The 25,758-nt window shown below is 37.6% G+C and overlaps 1 protein-coding gene across 3 annotated transcripts in view; it reads left to right on the top strand.

The window, feature by feature from the left end:
* Nucleotides 1-915: 915 nt before the first annotated feature.
* Nucleotides 916-25,758, top strand: part of arhgef40 (Rho guanine nucleotide exchange factor (GEF) 40) — a 48,742-nt gene continuing 23,899 nt past the window's right edge. Inside the window, exons 1-13 of one of the 3 annotated variants that reach the window (XM_017432052.3) lie at nt 916-1,162; nt 12,147-12,236; nt 14,050-14,157; nt 17,225-17,510; nt 17,860-19,000; nt 19,142-19,377; nt 19,466-19,654; nt 19,791-19,905; nt 20,562-20,655; nt 20,784-20,870; nt 23,454-23,570; nt 24,957-25,055; nt 25,184-25,335. In XM_017432052.3, the coding sequence (XP_017287541.1) occupies nt 1,160-1,162; nt 12,147-12,236; nt 14,050-14,157; nt 17,225-17,510; nt 17,860-19,000; nt 19,142-19,377; nt 19,466-19,654; nt 19,791-19,905; nt 20,562-20,655; nt 20,784-20,870; nt 23,454-23,570; nt 24,957-25,055; nt 25,184-25,335 (2,717 nt within the window). In that variant the 5' untranslated portion in view covers nt 916-1,159. Of the gene's footprint in view, nt 1,163-12,146; nt 12,237-14,049; nt 14,158-14,619; nt 16,040-17,224; nt 17,511-17,859; nt 19,001-19,141; nt 19,378-19,462; nt 19,655-19,790; nt 19,906-20,561; nt 20,656-20,783; nt 20,871-23,453; nt 23,571-24,956; nt 25,056-25,183; nt 25,336-25,758 lie in introns of those variants that run through there. The other 2 variants (XM_017432051.3, XM_037976634.1) reach the window with 2 other exon arrangements.

Raw genomic sequence — 25,758 nt, 5'->3', positions numbered from 1 at the left:
ACTAATCAGAAATATTTTCATACTTCAGTGATTCTAGTCTTCCTTAAAGGAATGCATATCTCCTGCCACCTTGTATCTCAAAGTTTTAAACAAACATCTTGTGCAACCTGTTGGTGCTCCTAGTATCTGCTGGGGACAACTCTCAGTGATTTCCACACCAAATTCTAACTCAATTTCTATAAAATTGACTGTCATAGTAATTTTTGTGTTTGATATTGTTGATAAGCTGTGACAGACATCTTGAATTGGGTTGACTGCAATAGGTAAACAGTTGTACTTATATATGACAGTTTCAATAAAATCTGTACACTGGTTCACATGTTATTTTGCTAAAAGACAGGCTAACACTCACAGAAACAGGCAATTATATGATGTCCCCTCTTTCATGGCATCTCCCTTTAGGTCTGTTGTGGGGTGCTGTCCTTATCTGCTCATGTACATGGGGAAAGTATCATCCAGCAGCTTGATCTTTTAAAGTGTCTTTAATAATTGACTTCTAGTGTAAAACATTTGTTTGAAAACATACTCAGATTCATCTACAGAAATAAGTCATTTTAGCTGTTTACTTTTGAGCTTATTATAAGACTGTTAAATCCTTTTTTTATATCAAATCTAAGTTTAATTACAATTAAACCTAATCATTTCTTATTGAGAATAAAGAATGTGAGGTTGCCTCACAATAAAACATGAGCGGTCTCTTTACAGGCTGGGTGGGGTAATGATTTTTATTGTCTATTCATTTAAGTTAGTCAAGAAGGAGGGGAAATAAAGATGGAAAGTTTGAGAGTTGAGACAGACTGTAGCGCTTCTGTTAGGTGAGAGGGGGAGGAGGGGGGTGTGGGACTGCCCGGGCAGTCTGAGAGGACGAGACGAGGAGGAGGAGAAGGAGGAGGAGAGAAAAAAAAATAGCTAGGACATTCCCAGGCTGGGGAATACAGCCGAGACAGCGGAGAAGAAGATGGGAGAGGGTTTTTTGTTTATCTTTTAATGCAACAGCACTGAAATATTTCATAAGAAGGAGAACTGAGCTGGAGAACCATCTGATGGAGGTAACAGGGCCTGGTTAGAAGTGAGAAGAGAAAGTTTTTGAAGAGAATGTGGAGAGGAAGCAGAGCCAGGAAAGGAGCTGAGGACCATGTAGGAATTCCTGACTGAAGTCATGGTAAGTCCCCCGGCTTTTATGTGATTCTTTGTGTAGGGCATGATGATGAAAAAGTGACTTTTCCATTTGAAGATAGACATGGAGCTCATTTGTAACAAAACTTTTAGACTATCTTCCATTTTTGACCTGTTATATCTGTAATCTTTGTATTTTAATGTAGAGAATTGTTTTTCCAAGCTTGTCACTGTGCATTTTTGGATCTTTTAATGAGTCATTTGTCATAAATTGTCTTTTTAGCAGAAGTTATAACTCTCAGCTTGCTCTAAATCATGGCATGATTTCAGTTGTGTGACGTTAGTGACGATTGTGGCTAACTTGCTCAGGGAAGCAAAAAAAATAGCCCTCTGTTGCATCTCTTGGGATCACTTCTGTATTCTCCACTCACTTACAGTTTGATCAGTAACACCCAGAGGCAGAAAGACGATGGTAAACACATAAACCAAAATTTATTCAAGAGAAGTGAAGACGCAGTGATTACGATCAGATTCCAGCTTCTGTGTGTTGTGCAGGGTGGAGCAGCTTGGCAGCAAGAGAAAGAGAAAAATCTGAACGAAAGGGAGAACTGAAAAGTGAAGGAGAAGAATAAAAGCAAAGGGTAGAGTTACTTTTTTATTTTAGGAGTCTTGGACAGCTTCAACAGTGGTTTCGGTGATGCCGCATTTTCCATATTGGCGAAAAGGGGGGAAAGAGAGAAAAAAAGGAGGGGAAATGAGAACAAGGGATGGCATGGTCTTAGGAGAAGGAAGAACATCTACAGTTTTTTTCTCCTTCCCTGCCCCGTTGGGAAAGTTTAGATTGGAAAACAGTAACAGATGTGCACCAGAGAACGCAAAGAGTCACTGCAAATTCACAAATGGTTTGAAACTCTAACCCATACCTCGACCAATACAACCCGCCTTGCAATATGTGCACTAAGAGGAAAATCTCTACACAGGGCCAATGAATGTGCACATCAAAACCTGCCCTGAGACAAAAACGGCTGCTGTGCACATAGGTGTTAAAATGCACCAGCAAACTGTTTTCCATACACACACACACACACACACACACACACACACACACACACACACACACACACACACACACACACACACACACACAGTCACATAGTCATACGCCTAGAATATGTGGCAGAGGGTATTTCCATTCCCTCTGTCTGGAAAGATTTAGAAACCAGAGGCCATGTGCCACTCATCAACTTCAGTCAGGAAACCAACCTATTGGAATTAATGAAAGTTAAAGAAAACAGCTTTGCCCACAGAGGTGGAGATAACAAACCAGACGGGATCAGAAACGCCTTGTCAATCACAGGAATCTTGCTTTAAGTGAGTTTCCTGTAATTGTCTGGAGTACAGCACATGCAGACTCCAGATAGCTACGGCTCAGTCCATTAAGTTGTTCCACTAGTATATTCTTAGGTCCCTATGCATTTTACTGTTTTAGTTTTACCAGTTATACTGGTCTTGATGTCTTGAGGACATGAAAAAAGTTTAACAAGGTTTACATTTCCCCTGTGTCAATCATTTTAGGCATGTTGGGCTCCTGTTATCATTTTGAGGTCTGTTTTGGTTTAGCTTCACTCCTATTAGCAGAAAATGCTCAAATCAAGCCTCAGATTACTTATCTGCTCCAAAGCAAACAACAGACAAAAATAGCAATTAAGTAAAATGGAGCATGTAAGAGCTAAAAATACAGATTATTCCCTCAGAAGTTGCTGAAGAATGTCAAATCAGAGCAAGAAGACAAGGGAATTATTCACTTAGAGATCATGGAGTAGTTGTTAATGTGAGAAGGTTGTGGCTTCCTGAAGAAAGGAAATGTACAAAACGTCAAACAAACTCTTATACCAGACAGACTGCTTTGAAAACAAAATCATTTAATACAGTATCATAGCTGTTTGTTGAGTGGCACGGTTTATATAAACTATTTAGTAATCTGGAAGATTTAAAAAATATATAAAAAACACACTTTTTCAAACCTGACTGAGATGTTTATTTTTTTTTATTTCTCTTTAAGCTTAACTGCTTGGTTACATTTAGGAGTGTTTCACTTCTTGGTTAGGCTTACGTAATAAGTTTTAACATCAAAACTAAAACATCAAGGACTACTTTGTTACTTTTACTTAAGTTTAAACATCTAAAACTACTTAATGAGTTTTAACTTTGCTGTTTATGTTTAATCAATAACGACTATTTAGTTAGGCTTAGAGAAACATGATTTAACATAAAATAGAAATTTTTACAGCATCTGTATAAAAAATAAGTTGTTTTTACTTTTAGCATATTTAATGTTCAGTCCTGCACCATCTGAAAACTGTAACCGTCCCAAGTTGTGTCAATTCATCTGCATAAATAAAATGAGCATTTATTTTATTCCCTATTGTGCTAGTAAACATATTTTGATAGTGTGACAAATCTTTTATTTTTTTATTTTACCGCATGGTATTTGGGCACACGATTTCCTGGTTACACGTGGGCATCAAAATTAGTTTTTATTAATGCAAAATACGTGGTTAGGTCTATGAACTCAAACTAACTGCTATTTTTAGGAAAATATCATAAGTTAGGTTAAAATGCACTAAAATAACTGCGATGAAAGGTGATCCCAGTGAGTTGCAAAAAGTAACGCAGAAGAGGTTTTGACAGAACAAAATTTTATTAGGACTTTAGACTGGGAATACGCTGACCATAATATTTATGATGCACATCTTCCAAAGTTAGAATCCATTGTTGCAATACTGGTTGCATTTGCTAATTTCAGAAATTATATTCTCAATTGCATATATTTAACAAGGTTTAAGATTTAAAATCAGTCTGAAACCATGATTTAAACAAACAACTAAAACCCCGAGACCTGAATTGTCATAAATTAAAAAGATACTTTAAAAGATGAAGAGAACAAGTTGGACAAGTCTGAGTATTGATGTAATAAATGATACTTTTGATCCAGTTCTTCTAAATTATGCAACTTTTACTACAGTATTTGATGTGCTAGATATATTTTGTTACAAAACAGGCATTTGCCTTCATTTTACAATAAAATAATCCATTTTTCTGACTGTTTTTGATATGAAACCAATTTTTTATACAAAGCTGAAATCCAAAGATGCTTGCAAGGTCATTAGTTTTCTGTCTATATTTTATGTGAAGATGTGGTCAGCAGAGATTGGCCACTCTTCCAAAGGTCAGCCTGGGTCACGGTTCATGAAACGTGACCTCGCAGCTCGTCGTGGCTCAGTGCAGCACAGATACTTCAGTAGATTTGTGAGAGGGCACCAAACACACACAACAGGAAAGAAGCATGTGAAAAGCTGCTAATATGTGGTAATGTGGACATGCTTTGAAGCTGTTACCTTAAACAAATGCCATACACCCAAGGAAAAGCATAAATGAGAAAAGCTATCATCATCTAATTTTTATTATGTATGTTGCACACAGAAACTAGGTCAGTACGAGGAGTTGGATTGGACTCAACAGACTGTAGTGTTTAGAAAACTAAAACAATCTGTAAAAAATCCAGTGAAACTCACTGAAGGTTGGGTTAGATTACACAGGTTAATTCCAGAAAGGAAATCAGTCTCAGACCTCACTAGTTTTTCCTCTTCATCCTCACATCCTTCCCTTTGTCTCAGTGCTCTTTAACCTCCTCCTTCTACTCCGTCTCCCTCTCTTTTTGTCAGCATCTGTCTAATTTTTCTCCTAATCATGTCATCCTCTATCAGTTCCACATTCTGCAAAGTCCTTTCAGCTCCACGGCTCTTCCTCTCGTTCTCTGTTCTCCTGCTACATCTGGTTTCCATCATGGTCGCCACTGCTCTTGTTTCCCATTGATTTCTCCACCTTTTTTCTCTTCCCCCTTTCCTTCTTTCTGTCTGAGCTCTCGCTCTACAAATCTGTCTGGTTTTCTCTTTATGCCTGTGTCGTTTTTCATTGACTACATTTTGTCTCTCTTTGTCTCAACCTCTCCTCTTGTATCTCTTTATTCCTCCTTTTTGCCAAATGTCAGTTTTGATGATAAAACTTGCCTTTTCTATTTTAGCCTGTGTAGAGAAGATAAAAACAGGAAATCAGATTCAAGAATAGTATAACCCCAAATTGGTATTGTTTGTTTATCTAAGCATCAAACAAACATGCAAATGTACAAAAGCAACACTGTTAGTAGACCTCACACAGTCGCTTTATTTACCATTTTAACTGTATACATGTTCCATATAATTAATATAAATAAATAGAGCCACTACTCTGAAATAGATTTCTGAGAACAATCTTCCTAAAGGAACTGATGAGATCTCAATGTATTTATATGGGGAAAAGTTTTGTAAATTAAGAAAAATAATTCCAAAAGTAGAAAAGTGACAAATACTAAAAGCCACATTATGGTATTCTTAACTGAGCCGAGCATGTTGATATATAAAAGTGAAAAAATAACACAAAGTATGCAAAAATAGTATAGAAAAAGTATAGAAAAAACTATAAACAGGAAATCAGTTGTGTGAAAGTTGAATCAGCATTCACACAACTGATTGACAAGCCTATAGCTCGTCACCAAACTGACGAGCTAATGGCTAGTCTGAGCAGTAAAACTCCAGTCTCAAAGTTTTTGTAGTGGTTCATGCTAATGCTATTTAATAAATCTTTTATTTTTAATGTCATTATTCTGTGTTGTGTGTGTTTATTCATGCTTTTCAAGCAATTAAACCTTAAAGAGGAATGTCTGCAGCTTTGTTGAACCGCATACAACAACAATAAGGTTTTCTATTTTTTTCTACTCCAGCAGAAATACTGTATTTTAATTAATGTGGAAGGTGCCCCAAGCTGCACCAGAAGGGTTTTGTGTAAAACACAGCAAACTACAATACAGTACTGTGAAAAAGAGTCATCCCTCATTTGTTCATATTTTGTTTCTAAGCAGTCAGACACTCTTTAATACTTTAAAGTTGTCTTTATTGGCAGTACTTTCTTAAAGATTTCCAAAGTTTTTCTCTGGCTGCTTTTTAAAAATTAGTCCAGTCCAGTACCTAAACATTTTCAGTGGAAGGATTTTATTTGTTGTCGTTTGTAAATTTAACTTGGACCATTGACTCATTCAGGCATAAAATAGACTTCTGAAATCAAGGATTGGACCAGTGTTGTATCAACACATAAGAGAAAACTTAGCAAAAACACAAATTTAGATTTTTTTCTTTTCAAACTGTGCAATACGTTATCATTGTCAGGCACAAGAACTGGACAGAAAATTAATAAAAACAGCTAAACCAAAAAAAACTTCCTAAAAGTCTGAAAAATTATTGTTCAAGACCACTGTTAAAGATTGCAAGAAGTCTAGCTGCTTGGGAAAAAATGAAGATTTTAGGCATGGTTTAAACAGTTTGCATAGTACTATATGTTTGAAAGTCATGTTATAAGTAGATTATCTTTTAACAGTCATACTTGTTATATTTTTTTCAGCCTTTTTGAACACATCCAACCTCATGTTTCTTTTTAGAATGATTGGTTTCTCTTTTTCCTCTCTTTGAAAATAATAGAGACCAGATGTTACATGGAGTTACAGACGTTACAGCTGAGCTAGAGGCAAATTATTTTTAAAATTTGTTTCTCTGACTGTAAGCAACATTACACTAAAACAATCATGCCAAATTTTCTAAACTTGGTTGAGATGTGGATCCTGAGCATCAATTTAAATGCATTTTAATTTAATTTGTCAATAATGATTACCCAAACAGTTTTTGATGTTACATTATGTTATGATAATAACGTTTGCTGCCTTACATTTTCCCATTATATCACCTAAAACACATGTATATTTACCTAAAGTGAATTGAGTGTACAATTTAAGATGAACTGAATTACACCTGAGGAACTAAGTTCACCTGTGAGTCTCTTTCTGTCTGTCAGGACATTTATGTTGTGTGCTACTTTGTTTTATGGTTGTGAAGGACAAGAAGGTTTCTGAATTTTGTAGTACCAATAGCACTGTATGATCTTGGTAACCAGTGGTAAATTTGACCCTAAATGCTTCATTGTTGAATTACTACAGACAGATTTTACACTGAAAATAAGCTTTTTTAATTTGGTAGAGATTGAATAGTTTGCCAGATGGACAGCATCAGTCTTGTCCTCCCCTTTATTAGCTTCATTGTATCATGATGACTGGACTTCCACTCTGAAATTCCATTCTTTTGTTGTAAACATTGTTATATCCTGTTGAAAATTGCGTGAACAAGCTTGTGAATACAAAGATATTTAGGTCCTGACTAGAGTATTCCAAATATTTTTAAATAATAGGGTTTTTTTTTTCTCAGTTTAAATTAAAAACTGAGGAAATACCCATGAAAACACCACTAGGTGTCACAAGGTGGAGATATGGCGGCAAACCCAGAACGCAGACGCATGGCTTTAACGAACGTAAATACTTTATTTAACTAAAATACAAACAAAAGGGCTGGCGTGGCAGCAAAACAAACACTAACAAAATCCAAAAGCGAGGAGCGAAGGCATAACCAGAGGGAACAAGAACTAACAGGCAAAGCGGAATGATCCAGTGAGGGGTGAATGAGAATGACCGGTTCTTAAAGACAGAGGATAATGAGGAAAATGGACACAGGTGAGTGAGAATGATTACTAGCAGGTGGAGATGGGCGTGGCAGACATAAATAGGAAAAGTACTGGGGAGGTGGAAAGTGACATGACATGAACACAGAAACTAACAGAAAACCAGAAACAAAACAAGAATTTACAAAACACTAAAAACCATGACACTAGGTGGTGAGAAGGTTCACATGAATGACATTAATATACAGAAAAAGAACATTTATATGGTACATTCTATTTACCTTGGTGTTCAGATCTGGGAATGATGTCAGACCTGAAGGAACTGTGCTCCAGGTGCAAGAAAACCAGTAGGATTGGATATTTGTTGTCCTCAGTGACCAGGATAACTACCACTTGGTAATAGAAGTGAATAACAGTGGATTTCTATGCAGTTAAACATTGTAGCAACACGATGAATTATAGATGTTGGACAGTACTGTGTGTATGACTGGATCACTGAGATACAAACTGGCGGGAGTGAAAAATAAAACATTATTACTGCAACTAGCAGAGTTTTTTATGTGTAAGAAGCTCTACTGGATTTTAAGGTTGGAGCTAATCAGGACTTTCAGGCTTTGAAGGAGTGTTCAGTTGATTTTACTGATTAAAAACTCAGCAGTTATTAGGATCTGTGGTTTTTGAGATCTTTTTAGTAATCATATGTGTTTGGTTTATGATCATGTTTCTACTTGTGTTTCTGTAGTTCTGTGTTTATTTTTTTCCCCCTGTGTTTGGGATTATTATGTTCTTGTGTAGTTTTTGCTCCATGTGCCCTCTGTGCCCCCTGTGTCATTAATCTCCTGCCCTCAGTCACGTCAGCTTTTGTTTTGTTTTATTAATAAATAAGTTTTTCTGCATTCTGGGATCCTGCCTCCAGACCTGATAGAAATTCCAACGTTCGAGTACCAATGGATCACACCATTAACTTATCTAAAGTGCACAGAGCAATAGTGGCCTGTGAGCAACAAACTTCTACATCATTGTTTCCTAAAATCTGTGTTTGTCCAGCCTACTTGGAGAAACCTCCACATCCAAGTCTCCACTATGAAGATTTTTAAAATTTTCAGATTTCTTGTGAAAAATTCAGTTTGTGTGGGTCACAAAGGTTCTCATCTTAGTTAGGCATCACTCTTATGTCACTTGCATTTTAAATATGTTCAGAGAAATTGCAAGACTTTTTTTTTTCATCAAAATAGTTGCAGAGTTGTTGCGAGTGTCTCAAACCTCTCTTGAATCCTTTTCAATTTAGTTTCTGTAATATTAAAGTACTCAAGCTTTAGAAAACAAGGCAACTTGTTTATATTGTACATTTTCATTTGACACTTTCATTATTAAAGGTGCCCTGCGATGGACTTGCGACCTGTCCAGGGTGTCCCCTGCCTCTCGCACAGTGACTGCTGGAGATAGGCACCAGCTCCCCGCGACCCGGAATGGAGAAGTGGGTAAAGAAAATGGATGGATGGATGGATTATTAAAGGTTTTTTGTTACAAGATGTAATAAAACATTTATACATTATCAAAAGTGTTTAAACTTCATTACAGTAGTAACAAAAACTGGATGCATTCAGAATAAACAAACCAAGATAAATTGTTATTGGTACAAAAATTGCATTGCATTTAGATGTCTTAGAACACTGAATGTATTTGAAGATCCCACCATCCTGTTCTGCCAGGGCACAGCTCTCAGATTTCTCAGTTGTCACACAGAAATGTTGTGCATCTGATGCAAGTCATTTGTGAGAAATGTGTACAACAGCACAAATGCGTGCGACAGTCACAACTTTATTGCAGAAATGTTGTCAGAAATTTCTACATATTGCAAAGGTATCATAGGTACAATTTCAGTGGGACTGCAACTGAAAATTAGCTTTGTTTCCTACAATTTTAAGTCTCCAACTAGTTAGTCCCAGAGTTACTGGCTTTAATGTGTTGGAAACAAATGGGGGAAAATTGTGATTCATAATGGATTCAAACTGAAAAACAATATTGCAGACATGGTGGTTTGTCACAAAATAACTTGCAATGAGCTAGTCTGGTAGTTTCTCCACAAACAGAATGTTTGTTGCTTCACTCCAAACCTATCCATTTTAAACCAGCATTTATATAATGACTCTCTATGAGTGGCACTCTCTTTAGTTCATCTGCCCAGTTGGCACACTCTACAAATTGGATCTGTTGACCAGGGTGGAGTCAAACTGCAGAGGTGCCAGTCTGTCGAAGAGGGTTGGCTACAGAAGCTCTGTAAAAACACAACAAGCTACAAACTTCTGCTAATACAGAAACCTTTAACAAACATGTCAAAAAGGTATTGAAATACAGCAGAGAGTGTTCACTGTCATGTTCTGTATTAATTGCTGAATTAGCTCAAGCCTTTTGAGATGCTTTGAAGAGCTTTATTTGAAGAGGAAGTTCCTGCTGGATGGCTCTGCAATCTCCTGAACCCCCCCCCCCCGTTGTGTTTTTACGCGACTCTGTATATTTTGTCAGTGAGTCAAAGGCCATTGGAACCCCTTTTACTGTCTCTGCCAAGTTTACAATGTGTCTTCATCAGGCTGTTATTGACCATAGTCTATGCAATAATGCACCATCTTTTGAACATCTCTTTGAAAAGCAATACTAATGAGCATGTACCACTTTTTAATTACACCTTTTATATATATTATTGTCTACAGTGGCGATGTGAAAAGAGTCATTGCTTCATTTTATCTGACCTTTTTCCACTTTGTTTATTATAGAATTTAATTATTTGAAAAAAAAAAATGAAGCAAAGTTTCTTGAAAAATATTGCCCATTGCTTTGCATGGAAAAGTTTTTAGGAAATAAGTTGCACATTTTATTCAGGATTATGCGATGGGGATGACTCTCTGCTACTACCACACCAAATTTGAGCTCAATAATTGAAAATGTGACTGAGTTGTAGCCTTTTTTGTGTTTTCCAAGGGTGATTAATTGCGGTAGTCGTTTTGATTCAAGTGGACTATAAACATTAATGAGTTGCAGATGTTTATGCAATGATTGTTTACTGAGTGTTTCAATAAAATCTGTCCAGTAGTTCAAAATGTATCTTGTAACACAGACAGATACAAAAATAACCTTTTTTAGAAACCAAATTACATCAAATTGGGATTTAATTTGCTTCCCATTCTGGTTAGCAGCAGTTCTCTTCACTAAAGGCCAAACCGACAACCTTTGACAAGCTGTTGGGTCCAGAAACATTTATGTACTTTACCTTGGTTGCTATTTTCCAAAGCTAAAGCCAAGCAACAAACCTCTGTTGGCATTTATTTGTCAGCCAAGATGGTAGGTAAGAAAAAGGGCTAATTATTTCTGATGAGTGAGAGAACAACATCAAGAAAACAAATCTGAAATACTAAAAAAGGCCTTGGATTTTTTCTTCTTTGGTTTTTAAGTCCACCTAATTTATTGGCTTTGCTGCCCTCTGTGCCTAAATTGACCAATATCTTCTTTCTGAAATGCAGTTTTCAGTCCAAAGTACTTGGAAACAGGACTTGACATTTGTCTGAACCCAACTTTGAAAACCTGAGCTGTTGGATTTATTTTGTCAGTGCATATTGGTCGAATGTTGGACACAACGGTAAAGCCACATAAAAACTAAAGCTTGTTTCAAATACTTTCCTGTTTGTAATGCTCATTCTGTCCTTCACTGTGGCTAACCCCAGCTCCTCTCTACAGAGTACACAAAAACAAACCCCAAAAAGTTCTTCCACCATTAAAAGCCCCCAGATCACCTCCAGCTCATTCATTCCTGGCTAGCTGCTCGTCTCTTTTTCCATACACTCTTCAACCGATTGCTTTCAGTCTATCCCCTCGATTGCTGTAATTATTCAGTACAATGCACTGAGAATCCAGATGTAATTGTTGTCAGAAGGTTTTGTGGAGGAGCAACACGGGAGGAGACAAAGAAAAATAAAAGGGCAGGGAGCGGATGAAACTAAGAGACAAACAGATGGAAAGGTCTAAAGGGAGAAATGTGAAGGGAGGAAGGGGGAAAAAAAGTCCTGGTTGCCATGTCAACAGGCCAAGCAGAAAAATAAACACTATAAGCTGTGTGCTCTGCTCTGTCACCCTCCACCTCACAGGCCTGCTCAATGTTCTGATATGTGTGTGTGGGGGGGGGGCACATATCTGTAAATTAGGGAGATAACACACACTTTTGTTCTGTGGGTTCACTCGTTCGCTGGCCCTTGGAGGAAATGTTTGACACTCCCCAGACCATAAAACAGGAAGTTGAAAGTGGTGTATGTGTATATTTGTATGTGTGGGTGTCAGCAACAAGTGAGGCAACTCGGCTGTTGGACACAAACGCAGACATGAGAGCTGATTTAGTTTCCGATTATGATTTAAACCTTCATCATCATCCTTTTGTCTCTTAGGGCTCGGAGGCAATGGAGGATTGTGTGCAGGGGGCACTATCTTCGCTTTATCCTCCTTTTGAGAGCACGGCACCACCGCTCCTCTCACAGGTAAGAATGTTTGTTTGTTTTACACATCTCTACAGAAACAGACAAAAGAGGATACCACTGGAAGGTACCATAAAATGGTCTTCCAGAAATATAAACTATGCTGGAGGTAACACAAACTAAATCTTGCTATGTAGTCAGTTATAGAAGTGGTTCTCAAATTTGTATAATAAGTAAATGTTTCACTCTCCTATCTAGTATCACCTTAGAAAATAATAAGAGTAGTATCTCACTGAGCTGAGACTGTTAGAGAGTAATGGGCACCTTAAAATTATGAGAAAAAAATGCCAATTTTTAGTTGTACTCTCACTAAATTCTGAGTGGTTGTGACGTACTTACCAGCAAGCTATATGATGCATTTTACATTTTTCTTAAATAATTATTATTTATCATCAGCGTGGCGCCTGCAACAACTCTGCAATGATTTACAGAGAAACTTTTTTGCACATTTTTTTTTATTGAACATGTTCAAAACTCAGGTGGCAGGACTGTGAGCCTGTGACTCATGCAAGGATATTGAGAATCGCTGCAAATGTTTTGAGACACTTTAGAGACTCCTTCTCAAATGTCAACTAGTTGCCTACAATCACAGCCAAGTGAGTTTAAGTCAAGTGACTTAGCCATTTAGAGCCAAGATTGTAAAATGCTTGAACCATTCATCTTTTTTGTGTTGCTTTTTAGTTTTACATTACAGTTTATGACACTTAATGAGCTTATTTAACTTGTAAATGAGTGACACCAAAATTTCTTTTGAGTACCATTAAAAAGGAACATGAGTACCTCTATTGATAGTTTAAAAACACTTTTTCCCTGACCAGTGACTTAAAATGACCAATTTTTCTAAACACTACCCATTGGTTCTGCACTTGTAATTATTAAATTTGAAATAGTACCATTCTGCTTTATAGTTTATTGAAGTTTTGTAATTGGTTTGTGCCAAGCTGTAATTTTACATTAACCTAGTAGTCTACGTTTCTATGGAAGAACTGTGAGCCATTGTGATTCTTTTTCATTATGTAACATTTGATTACAATCTTTCTAAACAAAGAAACTTGTCACAAATTGTTAAATTAAAGATGAACAAGATCCATTAAATGTGTTAATAAACTAAAACAAAGGTTGTATTTAGGCCTGGGCCATACTACTCTGGATCGTTCTTAAAATTTTTATTTTAAGCCATATTTGAACCTCTCAACTAAACTGAGGTTTTAGTGAGAAAAACAAAGGTTTTAAAAAATGCTTTCTGAAGTGGAGATTTTCAGAAACAGTCTTTTAGGTGTATCTATGGGGACTTGAAATACAGAGCTTTTGAGAAACAATTACATGGCAGCCTATTTTGTGCATGCCCACTATTACTTTGTGTAGTTTTGTGTTTTTGGAGTCTGTCTTATTTTATCCTGATCTTATTACTGTTAAACTTTGACTGTGTGTTGAAATGATCAATAACTAAGAGGAAATTGTTTATTACAAAATTGTTGCAATGTTTTCTCAGAATCTTTAGCCAAGCTTAGAATATTCTTTATTTGTATTTTGATATGTTGTTAACATGGACATTCTCACCACCTGCTGGCACAATATAGGTATTTTAGTTTTTGCATTAGAACTTTACCAAAAAAAAAATAACAAACCAAAAAAAAAAACATGAAAGATATGTTTGCTTAAGAAAATATCCGGAGTAGTGTAGATGGGGCTTTAGATTACGAGAAACTGATATTCTGAAAACTATAATTTTATAATATAATGATTAAATAAATTTTATGATAAGTACTTCAGTTAAGATTTTTATGTATTTCCTAATCCTCTCTTGTTTGTCCAGGTCTTCTCCGTCCTGGAGTCAACCTATCAACACGACAGTCTTCGTTACCTCCTGGACTTTTTTGTACCTGCCAAGCATCTCTTGCACAAACTTCAGCAACATGCCTGTGTGAGTTCCAAACTGCAAACACATTGCCGATGAGAACACACACATAGTTGTATAATCAGAAGCAGAATCAGCTATCACAAGCAAGTAGCATACTGTGGGAAATCTGTCAGCCATTGCCTTCTTGAATCTTTTGGTACGGTGGTGTTTATGTGTGTGTGAGTGGAAGTGGTTCTTAGCCTTTTGAGCAATCAGTCCAAGTCAGCTTCCATTCTTCTTCCAAATTAAAAGAACAGACTGAGGCTACTGTCACACTGTTTTATAATTTATCACATATGTTGGTGTATTTTGATATTTTTAGGTCTTGTGACATATATGTAACATACATATAATCTTCATAATCTGTCTTCATTTTTGTGTATGTATTGGGTTGAATAGTGGGAAAATTACAGCATACTACAACGTAAACATGTTAATGTTACGTTGCTGTTGTATAATCGTCTTGTTGTTTTAGCAATTTGTTTTTACGTGTGGCGTTGCTGCAGTATATCTGTGCTGTTCGGCGTTTTGTCTCAGTCCTTTCATAAGACTGAGTTAATTTCCAAGTTCAGTCTTGCTAGTTTCTGTCTGTTGCTCTACTGTGGCAGATCTCAGTCTGACAATTCGTCTTCTGTTCTCATCTTCAAGTAAAGTCCAAATCAAACCCACAACAGTGCACATCATGTGACCAGTCATAGTAAGCAACCATTATTGATAAAACTGTGTAGATGTTTGCAGTCTTACACTTCAACAATACAGTATGAACTCAGCAGCAACCACAACATTGTGAATAACATTGTATTTATATGACACATATATGCCAAGAATACAAAAGATTGATACACAGCTGTAATGAAATGAATAAGAAATACAAGCAATGACAGTGCCCCTTATGCATAAAAGCACCACAAGTACGCCACAATACTTGGCAGAGCAAACAGGACATTTGCATTACATTGTGTAATGGTATCATTGGGCCACTGCTATATGACTTTTGGTATCATAGCATGCTGTAAATGTGAGGCATAATAGACATTTCTTACAGACGAGTATCTCAATAAGCTATAGAAATGCAAGGCAGACACAGAAATGAGGTGATGGTCTTAACAGCATTCAATTGCAAGTCTCAGTTTCTGATGTAACACCTTCCAAATATTCAGCTTTGTATCTACAGTAAGTGCCTGGCCAAAAGGACTTTAATACAAAGGGAAAGTTTTGATGTTTTCCAGTTTGATCCATGCTCAACCTTTAATTATTTACTAAGACAGTATGAAGGGGTTGAATAAAACTCAGAAACTGAAGTAAAATGCGCAAAAGCGGTTGGGTAAATTTGAGTTTTTTTCCCAGGCAGAGTTTGTGGAGGCTCTGTGAGATGGACATGCAGGAAAGTGAAGCATAAATAAAAGGGATTTGCTAGTAATTTTCAGTCTACCTCATTTTTAGAACCAAGACTATACTCAGCAAACTTTGTGTAACTGAGTCACTGTCCAGCAAATTCTTCCCTATGCCTGTAAACAAGACATTTAGTTTTTATTTTCTGACACAAAGACAAACAACTGATGGTGTTTAGCTCAATCTTGGAAGTAAGACCTTTCTCATATTTCTCCCTAGAGTTTTCTCTGGACTCACACACACATTAAAAACACACAGGGACTGTGAGCAAACTATGTTTTCATTGTCGCTGAGTGGAGCTGCCTGGGATGGGAGTTAAGACTTTGAGTCATAACAATAATTTTTTCCATATGTGATTGTGTTTACTGCTGTGAGAGAAGGAGTAACTTACAGAGCAGCGGTAGGAGTTTGGAGGGGAGAATGGAGAGAATGAACATGGCCTTCGTTCACACAGCCTTCTGTGCAGTGGTGCCCGCGCATGTCTGGGAGAAAAAAAAGAGAGAGAAGATGCTGTGTAAGTTGCAAACCAAAGTAGACTGATTGAGGAATTTTAAGAGGGAGGTGGGGGAGAAGTAGCAAACACTGGAGCACATTGAAGAAGAAATGGGTGGGGAGGACCAAAAGACACAGAGAGTTTTAGAATATGGACTGACTCAAAACAGAAAATTTTGTGAAAAAAAAAGTGATAAAAGTTTGATGTTCATAACCAGCTTAAATACTTGCCCAAAGCCTTGCCATGGCTAGAGGATGGAGACAAAAAGAAAAAGAAGGGAAGCTTAAGGGGAAGAAATTGAATAAAGTGCACAGAGATAAAAAAAAAAAGGGACGATAGAAGAGAGGTTGAGTTAGGAATTTAATTTGAGCACATCTCGTGTGTCTAGAGGGCACGGAGAGGGGAGGGAGCAGCACAGTGTCAGTATTTTAGACGTGACTGGGAACACCTGAGATGGGTTTTATACTTAAGACTTCAAGAGCAGGGATATAGATCTGACACAGCATTCATTAAAGTAGGAAAAGTGCTTAGATTAAGGAGTACTACTCTAAAAGATCAGTTGATTAATGGCACACAGGATACCACAGGAGACTTCCATTCCTTTGCTCAAATCCACAGAGTTCTTGGGTAAATGCTTTGATTTTTTTCCCAGCCTACATTTATGACTGGTACTGTTTTTTGACTTTAATGGATTTTCTTGTTTCATACCTGAAGTGTTTTCCTGTAATGAAACAGAGGGCTGGTTGTTGTGGAGAGCTGGTCATCTGCATGTTTCTGTCTGACTCACAGCTCACCAGAATTTTCTCATTGTGTGAATCCACAAAGTGGAAAACACTGTGTTAGTCACATGTCTGACCTTTGTATTTGCTGTGGGCTTTAGGTCAGTTGAACAAATAAAAAGTGCTGACTTGTGTGGTATTGGTTCTGGAAACTCAACTCATCAGACAAGCTATGTTAAACCCAAGTGAGCAGGAAACTTCCAACTGTCTGGTGTGAGGCATGGGGTTTGTTAATGTTAGAGCATGATTGTGCATGAAACAAAATTGACTTTGGCAAGAAGAAACCTTAAATGTTACAATTCTAAAAGCGGTTTGGTGAATTAATTGACCTTAAGAGGCTCAAAGGAGAAACAGCCTCATAAAATGTAATGTGGGTGATTCTTTTCATTTTTAACACATCATTTGTGTGTCTTTGTTCTTGTCTCAGTCTCAGTATCTGGGTTGCTTGTTCCTACACTCCGGCTGGCCTCTCTGTCTTGGTGAGAAAGTGGTCGTCCAGCTCTCTACCTTAGACTGGAGACTTCTACGCAGTAATGACTTCTACCTGCAGGTGGTGCCCTTCTCCACACGGTGCCCCAGACTGGCCCTAAAATGTCTGGCCCCTGGGGGTCGCACTGTTCAGGAAATATTGGTGCCTGAGTCACAGCATCCTCTTGTATTCACATCTGAGTGGCTGCACAGTGTCAACAAAGAGCGTGGTTACAAGAGAGAAGGTATGTGAGAAACTTCCTTTATGCCTGTTGTTGGGTTTTTTGCCTGTTTGTTTTTTAAGACAGAGCTGAACTAGTGACTTTTGGCACCAAAATGTTTGCTTTCAGGCACAGAAAAAAACAAAAAGTTTAAGAAAATTACATGGATTATGCCACTGAAGGTGTTTAATAAAGACATACCCTGATATACCCTACCTTGTTGTATTTACTGATACACAAAATGTTGGAATTTAAAGATATACTTGTGTTGTACTACATTATAATTGTAAAACAGATAATCATTTGTGCTCAATGTACTTTTAACAAACATGCCTACTTCAAATAAACTCCATCTTCTGCCATTTTTGCACAGTTGGAGGAGGACTTGACACCTGTCTGGTCAGTACATGTGATGGTGTAGCACGATTACCGTGGAAGGAGGTTGTCTACCCAAAGTTCATACATGACCCATCTGAAGAGCTAGGCATGATGGCAAACCATGATGGTCTGATATCCAGCCGCCTACCCAGTGAGGGTGGCAGCAGCCTTGGGGGTTGGGGTGGCTCTTCCTCTGGAGAGCTGGACTCCTGGTCCTGGGATGAGGAAGAAGATGACAGTCTACCACCATATGGCATGGACCCTGCACTTAGACGAAGGCGCAGTGAAGATGGGCTTGGACGGACTGCGAGGCAATCTCATCTTGATGGGGATTATGTAGAGCTTTTGGAACACAGAGGGGGTCCTGATGGAGGGGTTGACTCAAAGCAGAGGTACCTAGAGATGCATGGTATTTGTAAAACCAAAACTTTGCCTTTGTGCAGAAGAGGTAAGGCCATCAAACTTCGAAAGGGGAAAGCTTGGACTTCTGGGAAAACAGAAAGATCTGGGAGCTTCCATGCTAATCGTGTTATCAAAGGAGAAGTGGTGACTCCAAAGGATGTTGTACCACCACCAAAGCCCCCAACAGCCGCTAGAGAACTTGGCAGAGTGAGGAGATCTTACTCCTCCTCTGTCCATGACTCAGATGAAGGAGATAAAATAAACAGAGGCTCTGAAGGACAAGACAGACACAACCTTTATTTTGATGGCCCGTTCAAAGAGAGAAGGCCAGGTGTGGGCAGGGAGAGAGACAGTAACGGCTGCACACAGCCATCCAGAGATGATCACAAAAGTAAAGACTCCCAGAGCAGTGACAGCTGGGTCACAAATGATATTTTTGACTTAACAAACCATAAAGTTGAGTATGTTGTAGAGGGCCAATCAGATCACGGATCACATTCAGACTCTGTTTTTGAGGATACTGATAAACCACTGAGCCAAGACAGTGATGCTATTACCCCAACATCGGACACACCAGACAGGCTCTCTACTGGAGTTTCAGAAAGTGGAGGAACTGCCAATAGTGGGTCTATGATGAAGATGAAGGTCACAGATGAAAAGGATAAAGGAAAGATAGAGGAAAGAGTGTGCCCCAGAGGAAAGGAAGTCAAAACAGCAGGATTTAGAGCACCACGGTATGGAGATAACACACTGTACTCTACAATCATAGTTGTTTCATATTGTAACACTGCTCTTATATTTGAAAGTACACAGTGGTTAAACTTAAACATAACCATGTTTTGTTTTAGCAAGTTCTTTCTTCGCTTTGTGTTTAGGAGGAAAAGGAAGGGAAAGGGGGCCAAAGGGAAGGGTAAGTCTGGTGGCCGTGGAAACCAGAAAGGAGCAAAACTGCAGAGTAAAACTCCTCAGCCAAGCCCCACCACCAACTCTTTATCAACAAAGCTGCCACTCACAATGGAAAACCAGTCTAAACCAACCAAAAAGGCTGACAAACTTGATGGAGTGCCCACAGTGATTAGAAGAAAAGAGGATACAGGGAAAAGCAGTGCAGGTCTGATGAAAATAACTCATAAACATTAGATATTACCAAAAGTTTTTATTATCCCTGATTTGTTTTTTATTTTTCTATCTATCAGCAGAGACAGAGGTTGAATCTTTGTCTGTATGCAATGACCAGTCTGGCACATCTTTCTTAAATCACTCTACCGAGGAGGCTGGGTCACGAGGGACATGTCCTGACCAACTAAACGGTGTTATCGCTAAAGAACCTACTCTTCTCAGGGAACTGGATGCTGATCTGCTCCAGTCAGGGAAGCTTCAGTTGACAGGCAAGCTTCTTTACTTTACTGTATGTTTTATGCAACTTGTCAGCGGCTTCTCAGAACCTTTTTGTTTAGGATATTTCCACACAAAGGACACTAAAAATAACAGATTTTATTCCAGCTTTGTTCTTATTGATTACAGGTACAATAGACAGGCTGGGGCGTGCTCTGGTTTTCACTGATGCAGATGCATCAGAGGAGGGTTTCTGTGCAGAAGAGATGGCCCAGATTCTGGCTTGCTACCACAGAATCACATGGTAAACTTAGATGTTCTTTCACAACACCTGCAACCTTTGCACTTTGACAGAGTTTTGCTCTGTATTGTGATCAAAGCCTGTTTCAAAGACTTTGTGTCCAGGCATGCTTTTTTTTTTTTTTTAGGCAGGAAGCTGCAATTTCAGAAAGTCTTGATTTTGACATTTAAATGTGTTCAGGCCAGGATCTTTATTTAGCAGAAGACACTTGGGTAAGATGGAACAATGCCCTGGGGAATTGGAGGAAATGTCTAAGTTATTTGCTCACAAACTAAACCCGTTTAGCCAGAAGTACTTATATTACCCATGTCTTCCTTTTTAAAGACTTTGCCAAACAAAGTATAAGGTGAGGTAAGGAAAATGCAGTGTGTGTTAGCAAACTGAGAAAAACATAACAATTCAACACTTTTATCTTAGGTTTCTAGTTTAACTGACACAATTTCTTCACTGATAGTGTAGTAATATTTGCACAATGTGAGCACAACAGTTTTGTTAAGAAAAAAACCACTATGAGAAGCAACTAGTAGTATTGTAAAAGAAAGTATTGTAACTTTGATATGAGTTAGTGAAAACGCCTAAATACTCAGCATGCCATTTTAGAACATAGCACATAATGTTTTTACATTTTTATCTATGTCCCCCCCGTCCTCCCTCATCAGGCCTGAAGCCAAAGAAAAAGGCCTAACGATGGTAATCGACAGCAGACGCTCCCAACCATCTGCTCTCTGCCTTTCTGCACTTAAACTATTCCAGGTGAGTCTATGGAGAGAGGAAAACTGTTAGAACAAATGTGCTGAATATATGCTTGTGTTTTAATTAACCTGCAGATGTGCTAGTAGCTCAAACACATGTTTTTGAGTGTGTTTGTTTGTGTGTTTCAGGTGTTAGTTCCTGGCGGGCTTGGATCTGTCCTGGTTTTGGTGGAAGAGCAGCAGGAGTCTCTTTTGTTTTCTGTGGAAGGAGCTGAGGTGATCCCATACAGATTAAAGGCTCACAGTCTATTGTTATGGTGTTTAGTTTCTTTAGGTCTAGTTGGTTTTATGTGGGGTTTTTTTTTTGTTTTTTTGTAAAGTCTAAATGTTAAAACCAATATCAAAATCAAATGTCTAATAGCATGATAAAATGTATGGGTAGCTGTTAGCAGAAAGAAAATAACAGAAATCATACCCGTAACATAACAAAATGGTTCATATTTTTAAACAAATTCAAAAGAAAATAATTTTTTTTTTCTGTTTTTTTCCCAACTATGGTCAGGTTTAGATCAACTTAATTGGAGAACATGTTATTCTTAAACTTTAGGGTATGATGTTTCCATATTTAGGGTTTTTACTTTGAAAAGAAAAACGTTGCTCTGCGTCATTCAGTAGAAACTTTTCATGCACACTTGCACAGCGACATTCTCAATCACGTGGTTTATATTTTTCACCAGCATTTTTTTTAAACTTTGCACAGATACGGTAAATTCCGTCCAAATAGATAAAGTGTAGAAATATATAGTCATAGGGGGTTTTGTGAAGTACTTAGTAACTTACCTGAGTAATCTCAGGACAGAAGGGAAGAGAATCCCATTGGGAAGTTAAGCTACCAGCTGTTAAGCTAACAGGGCCATTTAGGAGTGAATTTACACCATCAAAGAGAACTCAAACCCCAGATTTTTTTAGCACTTTCAGTGAACGCTATGATACATTTTTAACACCATGCCACTTTTGTGTAAGACAGCTGTATAAATAGTTGCTGTGTTTTTCCGGAAGATGTGTTGCTATGCCAGCCTGTATCTCACTGGGCTGCAACTGTTGGTGACAAATTCTGCATTATATTCATGAGAAAGTTTCCAAAATGTCTTGAAATGTTCACAAGGATTCTCACTTTCTTTGAGTGAGTTGCAGGGTATTGCTATTGTGTTGAGACTAAGGTTATGTTCACATTGCAAGTCTTAATGCTCAATTTTATTGATTCAATTTTTTAATGTAGTTTTTCTTATTATAATTTAAATGCAATCACCATCAGACTCCAATGCGAACAGTCTAAGGCCCTGAAGTGACCCACATGCGCAGAAGACAAGATGTCACATGGAGCATGCTGTGTTTACAGATGTGAATATGGGTGCTGCACAAGTGTATTTATTCCAAAGTTGTTATGATATCAGAGCTGACATGTATTATCTGCCTTGCTTGTATTATCTAGTGTTTAAATTTGGTCTTGTCACTTCCCACCTACTCCAGTGCAGAACTGAACTTCTGGAATGGGAATGTCATACTAAAAGTAGAAACAAACTCAAGTATCGATCCCATCACGCTAGTATCTTTACAATCCGACACCAACGCTAGAATCATGTGTTGGTGTAGATTCTCAGTCATCCAGTTCATGACAAATCTAAAAAGTTTTTTGTTTTTTTTTAAAGACAAAAGCAACTGGACTTCTGTTCTATAGCTGAAGATGTGCAGAGCTCCAAAATTTAAACTGCATGACAGTGGTATTAGTGATACCAATATTTGGATTGATCCGCATACCCCTACTTCACAGACATGAAAGTCAGATGAAATGTGATATGACTATTCAGGCTAAGGTCGCTTTGAAAAACAATGGCTATGTATCCTATTTAGTGCCACATGTGAAAATGGCCCAAGGCAGATTTGAAAAAAAAAATCTGATTTGTCACATTCAGACTGTTATATTAATTTAAAAAATCCGTAATGGGTCACATATGAGGAAAGGTTGTTTGTCTCTGTCTCTTTCCTGTCCTCTCAAACCTCCGCTGTTTGAAGCAGATGGCTGCTCGTCCTGAGCCTGGTTTTGGTTCTGGTTCTGCTGGAGGTTTCTTCCTGTTAAAAGGGAGTTTTTCCTTTCCACTGTTGCCAATGTGCTGCTCAGGATGGGAGACTGTGACAAAGTGAAGATTCAATGCAATCTGCTGGGTTCGTTAGATAGATAACTAAGGAAAAAGAGAATAAATTGCAATCAAATTAAGACAGAATAAAGACAATTTGTGACTAAAACAAATTGCAAAAGAAGTACTATACCATGCAAATAAAAACTTGTAAAAGTAACACAGAGTTTACTTGACCTGCTGGAAAAGATCTGAATTTGAATTGTTGAACAGCATTTAGCTTCAGTCGCTATGAAAGGTTGTTTTTTTTTTTCCCCGATCTTAAAAGAGAGATTGTTCCACCTGTTGTCTACTGCAGGTGAAATATGACTGCTTATAACTATTCCACACATGCCAACTTCAACAATTATTTTAACACTGTTAGAAATAAAACGCTAGTCCTGAGTTTTCACCTTGTATTTATAGCTCATGATGTTGTTTGTAAGGAGATGATTTTACTTGTGTTCAAAACTAACAACAATAGCAAAAGATTGGCATAATGGCAAAATATTATCAACATTGTTAAAATGATTCAATAAACACATTAGCTAACACTGATGTTACTTAAGGCTATTTTGTCACAAATTTATCAAAATATGTTTTATGTCTGTTTTATAAAGGTTTTCATTAGTTTTAAACACACTTGACATTAAATTCTTAGATCCTGGTTTCTTCTTCTCTCCAGACCCACACAGTGCGGGGTACAGGAGTCCTTCAGCAACATATCGACAGACAACAGCTGCCCAACGAGTTGAACGGAGACTTCAGTCACTGTCACTCAGACTGGCTGGCCTTTAGGCTGGTAAGAGAATGCTGTTTTCTCCATTGACATAAAATAAACCTTAATTGTTTATCTGTTTTTATCCCTTCTGCTATAGTAAAGTACATTTCATTATTATACCATAGCTTCTGTATTCTTTCAGGGTTCCAGGTTTTTTCAAATTGGGAGTGTGTTGGAGTAATTATGAGAAAGTTGAATGGGAAAATATTGCTTCATGAACAAGTATTAATTGACTGCACACTGGCCTTTCTGTAGATCAATTTACCAACCCTAGTCCTTGAGGAACACTATCCTGCATGTTTTAGTTGTTTCCTTTCTTTGACACACCTGATTTGAATGACTGAGTGATTAACAGGCATCTTCAAAACTTGAAGAACTGCTGAGGAGCAGGGAAACAATGAAAATATGCAGGATAGTGTTTGTCGAGGACCAGGGTTGAGAACCACTGCTCTAGAATACATGTTAAAATAGATTGATCTGCTGTAGATAATGTAGTATGACTGAACATTCTCTAAAACAAACCCAAATTCTCGACTGAAACCTAATCAGTAGGTGGTTCACATTGCTCATAAAGTAGTAACAGTTTTATGTATTTCCCATTTACTTGTAGAAGTACAAGGTACAAGTCAAAGATGAGGAGGAAGTGAGAGAAAAGTGGGATGGTGGAACAGTGACCAGTTGTGGTCAGTAATTTCAGACATTAATGATAAACTGAGAGGATTAACCAACAACAAAACAAACAAACAAAAAAACTTATAAAATATTTCAAACAGACTCTCTAGCCTTAACCCCATTCAGTTTATTCTGATTTATCTAAACAGAACTAAGCTCAAAGTCACTAATGCTACATTCAATTTGTACTCGGTAGTCAAAATTTCTGAGTTTCAGTTCAGAAAATTGGACATTTTCTGAATCCACCACCCCTCTCTACGCTTTTTTCCTCGGCATGTTTGAATTGTACCTTATACTTCCACAATTAATAAGTCTCTAACGCTGCATTCAGTTTATACTTAGAAGTCAAAACTTCCAAGTTTTGGTTCAGAAAAATCAACTTGATCAGCCTCTGAAATTGGAGTTTCGACTCGGAATGTGGGACGTTTCTCATCAATCCCAAAATTAGAATTATGCCTGCTGTGTGCAATAAAAAGTTGTCATAATAAACTATTTTTTTACACATTTGAGGATTTTTATCTCCTCAAATCATCTCCCATATAATACTGTCCAACCTCTACTACTGAAGTTGTTGCTACAGTGTTCTAATGCATAAAATGATGAGAAATATGTTGTTAGTAGTTTGTCTTGCTAACAATAGTTAGCTTGGTCACTGAGTACAACATTACTAGTGATACTATTATTTATTAACTAACTTATTAACTAATTTATTTAATTTTCTTTTTTTTACTTTAGCGTCTGGAGAGACTGACAGAGTGCTGTGAGAGCGCCCTCTCACTGCTCGGAGAAGCACTGCAGTCGATGGAGTCAGAGCCGATGCCAGACAACATTAAGGTCATCCACTGTAACAAATGCTTTCTGCTGTTTCTGATAAAATGCCTCTTTATGATTAATTTTATTTTTTAATAGATTTTTTTTAGAAAAAAAGTCAAATGTTTGCTTAATACAGTGATCTTCTTTAGGCTGTTCCTCAGAGTATTGACAAGCACAGACAGCTCATGGTGAGTGTCCTGGCCGACCAACGCTTAACTGAGCTCCAGCAGAGAGGGGGGGCATGGCTCGCAGGATTGACAAATTGTTCATCAGGCATGGCGCAGAAGTCACCAGACTGCAGGTATTAGAGATTTACTTTTACTTTATGTGGCTCTATTACTCTATTACTCCTATAACACAGGAAATCGCTTATATTAATGACTTTATCTGATCAAAAAGTGAATGTGCTAAACACTTTCACATGTTCCTGTGTTTGTTGGCCAAAGAACACGTCAGTATGGTGAAACAATATGTACAGTTATGAAAAAACAAGTAAGTGGCCTATACCTTCTTTCAGTTCTAAGGTTTTATGCTTTAAGACATAGTAATAAAAAAACTCTGCCAGACAGGCAGCTGTCTTGAATGTTGAATGTTTTGAATCATTTTTCATCATTGTAGAATGATGAACTCCAAAAATATTTAGCAAGAACTTTATAATCCTTCCCAGATTGATGGGCAGCAAAGAGATTTCTCTTCCAGCAACTTTTTCTTTAAGGTACCTTTC

Source organism: Kryptolebias marmoratus, linkage group LG7 (genome assembly GCF_001649575.2).
Source record: "Kryptolebias marmoratus isolate JLee-2015 linkage group LG7, ASM164957v2, whole genome shotgun sequence".
In the NCBI taxonomy this organism is placed as follows: Eukaryota; Metazoa; Chordata; class Actinopteri; order Cyprinodontiformes; family Rivulidae; genus Kryptolebias; species Kryptolebias marmoratus.
The sequence above is the reverse complement of the archived record's forward strand: the minus strand, read 5'-3'. Positions and strand labels throughout refer to the sequence as shown.